The following is a 7,787-nucleotide window of genomic DNA, read 5'->3' as shown; positions in this document are numbered from 1 at the left end:
CAAAAAGGGTAGGAAAAAATGGAGAGTAACCCCCCGACAAGTAAACAAAAGCTTTATATTCATTTCCTGAAGTAATTTCAGTTTCAATTCTTTTAAACTCAAACATGAAATGCGTTTTTCTTAAAGCATTAAAAAGAAAAGCAGTTTTTAAAATCAGTGAGTCACACTGATTTCATAACTGGACTAGTTTAATATGTATCAGTAATCATTTAACTGATTACTTTTTAGAAGACTATCACACCTGAGTTAGCTATTGATATATAAGATGAAGCATTATAAGTGGTGGATATTTTACCAAAATATCATAGAACTCTTTTTCACATTTCCATATAGAAATTGCTTCAATTACCTTACAATAACACTCTTTCTTGAAAGTTTATTGTTTAAGTATATTCAAAACGTTTCATTTATTACCTTTTCTCAGTTCTGGTACTGCTTAAATGCAGTTATATAAATAACATGCTATGCTTTCACTGTTCAATTTTTCATACTCAATGTATGAAAAGAAGTCATTGTATTTGGATCCTTATTGCACTCTTTTAACCAATTCACTTTTCCTTTCAATAAAAACCAAGCATCAGAAATGAGGGCGACTTTTGTGTCCAGATGATATGGTCAGTGGTAACGTTACTGAGGAAAGTGATGAAACTTCCCAGTATAGACTGTGGGACAGAAAGAGTCTGTAGAGAATAATCATGGAAGCAGACTGGCAAAGGATAACACCTATGGTGATAACCTGAAAAGAAAAGAAAGAAAATGTCTTACTGCATGCAGAAGCACGGAAACTATATTTAATTTATCAGGAACCTATACATGTACTCTAGGTTTCTGTAACATCTTTGCCATGGGTACATTTTATCAAGAAAATTTTCAGTAGAAAAATAGGACTAATGCACTGGCCTGTAATTGGTCAAGGACAAATTTCCATTAGTGGTTTATGGGTGCCAAAGCAAGAGACAAGAAGAAAAACTCTTATAGGCGTGTGCACCACAGCCAGGAGTTTTAGTAAGTTATGAGAAAAATCAGGTTCCTGGCTGATCTAGTGATGGGAAATAAAGCATTTTCCTATCTGAACTTTACCCTTTTAAATCCCTCACAGGCTCACTAATTTGTGTGTTCAAGCACATACTGCACTGCTTGGAAAGGGGCTCCCAGCAGAACTCCCCTTTGAAATGCTGGAGCTGTTCAGGTAGGTGTCAAAACAATCAAAATGTGGCACGCAAGCCTGTGGTCTATTAAAACAACTGGACTGATGTTTATAAATATCTTGATTTTTACCATTATGTAGTGAGAAGTTTTAATCATTTTTTCTTAACAGAGATTTTATAAATCCTCTAATTTATAAAACAGTACTCTAAAACAAGCTAACATTGGAACAACAAAAACTATTTCCATCATTTTGCATATAAACTAAATTTTTGAAAATTATTTTATATTTTAAACTTCTAATTTATATACTTATGGTTTAACATTTTGTTTCAGAGTTATAAAGAACTTAAGAAATCTCTGAATAAATAGGCCTACTTTAATATTTTCCCAGTAAAGACTAAATTTCCATTAAAAAGAAAAAACCTATGTTGAGCAGGTATGTTACTTACCTTATCTCTTTGGTAGTCACTAAAAATGACAGAAATGCATGCAAGGCCTGGATGGCACAAAAACCACAAGATACAGCCCTGAAACAAATAAACACACCCAATAAGTCCGGCTCTGTTTACTGTCAAAATACACCAGACAAGAAAATGCTACTTGCATATTTAGGTCCCAATTAACTGCAACTGGCTTGCAGAGTAAAGCTTGCAATGAAATGTGGAAGTAAATTTTCTGTTGCTATGCTATGAATAGTTTCTATCCAAGTATTTTTTTTTTTTTTTGGAGTATTTATAATCTTGTACCCGTCAATCTGTTACATATACACATTTTGATAATACTACAAATATTAAACACATTATAAAAGTAATAAATTGATAACTAAGTGATGAAGGTATAAATGTGTAATCTCTATAAAAATAAGAATGTACATTTATATTTACATGTAGATACACAAAGAAATTCTGTAATAATACACAAGAAACATTAATAGTGGTTACCTATTTGATAGGTAGGACAGAGGAGGGGGAAATAGGCAACTAAGGGGAAACCTGTCCTTTGTATGTAAGGTCATACAAAGACAAGATTTTTCGAATCTTTTTCTATTTTTCCTTGAACCATAGAAACGTATTCTCTTTTCCCAAATTAAATTTGAATTTAAAAAATAAGTTAATAAATAAGAGCTATTAAGATAAGCATTGAAGATAGAAAAGAAAAAAAAGCAAGATGTAGAGCAATATGTTTAGTATGTAACTATATAGGAAAGGAGAGAAATCTGTACAGGAATATACTATGTTAAAAATTCTCTGGAAGGATAAATTAGGACCTAATAGCAGGAGGAGCTATGAGGAGCTACAGGTAAGCGAGTACATATGATAGAGATAAGAAATACTTTTGCTGGGTGGTCCCTGTGGCTCAGTGAGTAGGGTGCCGGCCCCAAATACCGAGGGTGGTGGTTCAAACCTGGCCTTGGCCAAACTGCAACAAAAAATAGCTGGGCGTTGTGGTGGGCGCCTGCAGTCCCAGCTACCCGGGAGGCTAAGGCAAGAGAATTGCCTAAGCCCAAGAGATGAAGGTTGCTGTGAGCTGTGACACCACTGCACTCTACCGAGGGTGACAAAGTAAGACTCTATCTCTTAAAAAAAAAAAAAAATAGAAATACTTTTTGCTACTCTAAAGTTTTGGATATTTTGACCCCATTCAAAAAGTTAAAATATGTAAAATAATCTTTTTAAGCTCAAGAAAATGTTTGGTACTGTTGAAACATAAAACAAATAGGAAAATAGTACATACTACCTTATCAAATAAGCATTCCTGTAGCCGTGAAAAATTCAAAGGCCAAATGACATTTTCTTGTCTGTCTGGTACTCGGAAGCCTGAAGCTGGTTCCTAGGGCTGTAGTAGCAGCTGTGCAATGCTCGGGGCTAGGAATAAAGAAGGGATTTGGCCCTCCTTCCCTAACTGCTTCAGGATGGCCCACAACTCTGCAGACTAGTGTGGGCTGACTGAACAGCACGTCACAATGCTGGTTTGAGCTCTAGGACGGAGGGATGTGGATTCTCTTTATCTGACAGAAAAACAGAACCTTTTAGGGAAGTTTCTGTGACGTTACTGCTCCACTTCCTCTCCTGATCTTTTCTTTTACTAAATTAAGTATATTAAAAATCAAACTTGCCTTTAGATCTCAGTAGTGTAAGGACATACAAAGACAAATTAATGTGAACAGATCTCATGTGCAAGGGGTGAAGGTGGCAGAAACATAGAGTCGGCCTCCTGGCTCTACCTTAATGCTGAAGGACAGCTCCTCAGTTTGTTATAAAACACTGCACAACTCTGAGAGTAACAGTTCACAGTCAATTAATAAATGCTGAGAAATGCAACCACGATCTATTAAAAAAAATTAAGTTCTGATGCTACAGAAAAAATGTAAAATCCCCATTGATAAGAAACGATGAATGAAGCAAAACAGACCTGCCAAAGAGGACATGGAAAATGGGGATAAAACCTAGAGCACAGAAGTTGTGAAGGTTAAATGAGCCAAAGCACATAAAGGACTTACAGTAGTGCCTGACACATAATAAAAGTTTAAAATGTTAGCACTCGGTTATTTATTAATTTCCCCAAGAAATCAGAATGATGTTGCTAATCTGAAGACGCCACTTTCTTTCCAAATCCGTACTTTGGCAAAGGTGATGTAGAACTCCCGTTTGAGCGTACTCCTCTCCACTGTGATGATCTGATAGAGTCCGCAGCCTAATGACAATGCCAGGCAAATTCTTAAAACAATCAGAAGGATCCCTGCTAAGTTGTGGTGTGAATGGTAGCTATGATGACTGGTATCTTCAAACTGTTCCCAAAGTAGCAAAATACTCTGCAAAAAATAACATGACCTTTAGAGAGAGACAAAAAAGCATACCTACTTTGTTAAAGTACTTTTTAAACCTTTTTTGTAAACATCCTCTTAAACATTATATAAACATTCTTAAGTGGATCTAATTTTTATCAGACTATAGAAGTTGTCAACTAATAAAGTACAGGCACAGTCTTTCCACTGATCTAATACCCTGAGGCTAGGCAAAAGGTATTTTTATCAAGAAAGATCATATTCAAAGATTTAAAAGGTGCTATACCTATCATGATTCAAATAAGACACCTCTAAGGATGAAAATAAATGGAAAAGGTTAAGAAAACTAACAAACTTTCTTCTAAATCTATCTCCTTCTTTCTTCAATACCATCAAAAGAAATCAAGACACTTTCAAACATTTCACTGTCTTGCATAATCCAAAAATTAACAAGTCAAAATTGTTGATTTCGGGCTTCACTCTTTTTCATGGGAACTCCCCTGAGTGAAGGAGAACATTTTAACACTCACTCTAAGCACTCAGGACACTGTTACTCATTCCTATCTGTTTGCCGATCTCTTCTCCCATATTAACAGTAAAAACTTAAGTTCCTCATTAAGTATTCTGTTTATTGCCATTCAGTAGAAATCAGTGTCCACGTTCCTTCCATCTTTACTAAACATCTATCATTGAAATTAATACAATGTTTCTACCATGTCTGTAGCCCTCTGCATTCCCTCATTTGTCAACTCAGCCCTCAGAACTAAATCTATAGCGACATTCAAGGACTTTTGGAAGAGATCAAAACTCAATATTAAATTTAATTCTTAGATTTTATGAGGTTTACCTGCAATTTATTTCTTTCCTTGGACTCACATTTTCTACCCTAATTTTATTCCTACTACCATTCTTGGTAGGTAAATTCCTTTGTCATCCTGACATATGAAATTTCCTTCTTGGGCTCAAGGACTGCTCTATACTGAGTGTCCTGCCTCCGTTCCACCTCATTATGCTCATCTGATTCTTAACCTGTATTCTGTAATTTTCGCAACACAGAAGTGTTGCACTGAGAAGTTTTTGCATTGAGATGACAACGCTATTTTAACTATAGAACTACCTCATCCCATAATTCACATTTTTATATACTCAAACTCCCCTGTTTTCAAATACATATGCTAACATGCGATCTGTGTGAAATACATATGTATTTATATATCTTTGGTTGCCTGTCTCATCTCTTTGTCTGGATTGTTATTGAAGATCAGGGCTACGGCTAATATATTCTTCATAAGCTCACTTAAACTCTAGTGTAGTGTCAATCTCAATTCTTAATTCGTATTTGTCTATGACAATGAATTAAAATTACACTGAAATGATAATCAAAATTGTGTTAAAAAGAGCTATTAATTGCAAAATGAGAATTTAACCTGATACTAACATCCTGGATCAAAAGCATTCAGGCGATGGAATCTTAACCTTATTGTAATCACTTCCAAATCAATTCCTTCTCATCAGCCCTTTCCTGGCACTATCATCTCCTTTCTAAATATCACCACCTGTGATAAGGTCTCTTTCTCAAATCAATCATGCAAATTCAATACTCCTACTTCACTCAGAACCTATAGAACTGAGTAAATACTAGGGATATAAGGACTGGTCCCTCCCTTCATTAATACATTTTCAATTTATTTCATCTATTAAACTTACATTAAAATGTTCTTTATAGGCTTGGCGCCTGTAGCTCATTGGCTAGGGCACCAGCCACATACACCAAGGCTGGTGGGTTTAAACCCAGCCCGGGCCAGCTAAGCAACAATGACAACTGCAACAAAAAATAGCTGGGCATTGTGGCGAGTGCCTGTAGTCTCAGCTACTTGGGAAGCAGGGATAAGAGAATGGCTTAAGCCCAAGAGTTGGAGGTTGCTATGAGCTGTGACGTCACGGCACTCTACCCAGGGCCGCAGCTTGAGACTCTGTCTCAAATAAATAAATTTTTAAAATGTTATTTATAGAACCCAGCTGGGTACACATATATTTCATTTTCATTTATGCCAGTCACAAGCTCAGAATGAATTTTTATATTTATACCTTTCTTTCTTAATTTTTAAAAATCCATTGCACATAGACAAGGATATCCTAGAATAATGTTAATTATGACCACGACAGAGGAGGAGGGAGAGAAGACATAGAGGATTCTCATAAAAGACCAGGTTTATTTTTATAAAGCATATTTTTTCTTCAGAATAAGACCTTATTCTTTTTTAGTCTGTATTTTGCCTTTTAATCTCAGATAATTACTTGAGTTCTTTTCAGTCAATATAAAGTAGTCAATCCTAAAGATTCCTGAGAGAGGTTGAATCTCAAATTCACTGAATCACTCTTTTAATGTTGAGTACTTACCAGGAGATAGGAAATATGAAAGAAAGCTATGAAGTAGGAAATGAGAATTTAGCCTAACCTTAAGCATACTATACTTAAATAAGCTGACAGAAGTTCAAATTCAGGTAAATTACAATGAAATCCTGCAATCTACATATACTAGCACCCAGAAGATTAAGAGATTATTTGATCTATCACTCTTTACATTCATCCTTTAAAATGATAGAAATTCCTGAAGGGTCACCGGTTTCAGTTTAGAAATGAAGTGTGTTCAAGTTTGCAATTCTGAATAGTGCAAGGCAGAAACACCAACTGTCAACGCTCACCTGAGTCACGACAATGAATACCGCAATGCCAGTGGATGCAGGGGTAGAATCCCACTGGAGAGGTCTGCTCTGAGACTTCTTCATTCTGACTATTGTCCAACCCATGCATAGACTCAATAGTAGGTACAACATCTGAATTTGGGAAGCAATGTCAAAAACTAATGGGAGATGAAAACCAAAGTCAACCAAGTTTTTACCATACAAAGAACAGTTTTTGCATTGAGATGACAATGCTGTGTTAACCACAAAAAACCCAGCCTATTCAATAAGAGGTATTCAAGTATAATAATTCTAAAGAATTAAAATTTTTCCATGCAATTTCTAAATATTTATAAAAATAGTTAAAACAAAGGTAATACTCCTATTTTAAAATACATACATATGTCCATAGCGTATCTCTAGTAAGTCTAAACTTAAATCTGTTTCTCATTTTTCTTAGCTTTTCTAACTACACAATCTTGTTCTCTATAACTCATTATATATTAAAAGAAACAAATTTTAAATGTAACTGCAATGTGTTGAACCCTAGTACCTTCATTATTGTTTTTGTGTTGTCTGAACTACAATGTGAAGAATATTTTCCAAAACTAAGAGAAACAATAAAATTATATGCGTAGCCACTGTCACATCCAATTATATTGGCTTTAGTTTCTTTAATTTTCTCTTAATTTCTTTTCTAAATCATAACTATGTACATGAATGCATTTGTGTTTCGTAGTCCTGATGGCAAATGGAAAGCTCCATGCGTTAGTGTGATGTGCCACCAGGTGGCCAGCACTGACACTGCACAAATGCTGCTACTTCAAAAAAAAGGATGTAGCCAAACTACCTGTATCAAGGTCAGCATTTCAAGAAAACAACAAAAATCTATAATTGCTTCAAGTTCCATGCATACTTATAAACTAGTATTTATTGATTTAATAAAACATTATCACTTTTTCATCAGAATGTATTTTGACGTGAATTTTGGAATAAAGTTGTGATCTCGATTTAATAAAACTCTTTACATTTCTATCCATAATTTTGATGTTTACAATTTTTACTTTTTTCATATAAGAATATTCTTACAGAAACAGATAAAATTATCTATATAATATTTATATTTAACAGTTGGAAGCCAAATACCTATTAATGATGGATCTTTTCAG

The 7,787-nt window shown here is 34.7% G+C and overlaps 1 protein-coding gene across 1 annotated transcript in view; it reads right to left on the bottom strand.

The window, feature by feature from the left end:
- Nucleotides 1-321: 321 nt before the first annotated feature.
- GPR180 (G protein-coupled receptor 180) overlaps nt 322-7,787 on the bottom strand; it is a 28,233-nt gene continuing 20,767 nt past the window's right edge. Inside the window, exons 6-9 of the mRNA XM_003789576.2 lie at nt 6,640-6,797; nt 3,770-3,961; nt 1,599-1,676; nt 322-736 (exon numbers count right to left, since the gene is read on the bottom strand). Of these exons, the coding sequence (XP_003789624.1) occupies nt 578-736; nt 1,599-1,676; nt 3,770-3,961; nt 6,640-6,797 (587 nt within the window). The 3' untranslated portion in view covers nt 322-577. The remainder of the gene's footprint in view (nt 737-1,598; nt 1,677-3,769; nt 3,962-6,639; nt 6,798-7,787) is intronic.

Source organism: Otolemur garnettii, unplaced genomic scaffold (assembly GCF_000181295.1).
Source record: "Otolemur garnettii isolate 467f Iridium unplaced genomic scaffold, OtoGar3 scaffold00034, whole genome shotgun sequence".
Classification (NCBI taxonomy): domain Eukaryota; kingdom Metazoa; phylum Chordata; class Mammalia; order Primates; family Galagidae; genus Otolemur; species Otolemur garnettii.
This window is presented reverse-complemented; position numbering and strand designations above follow the sequence as displayed.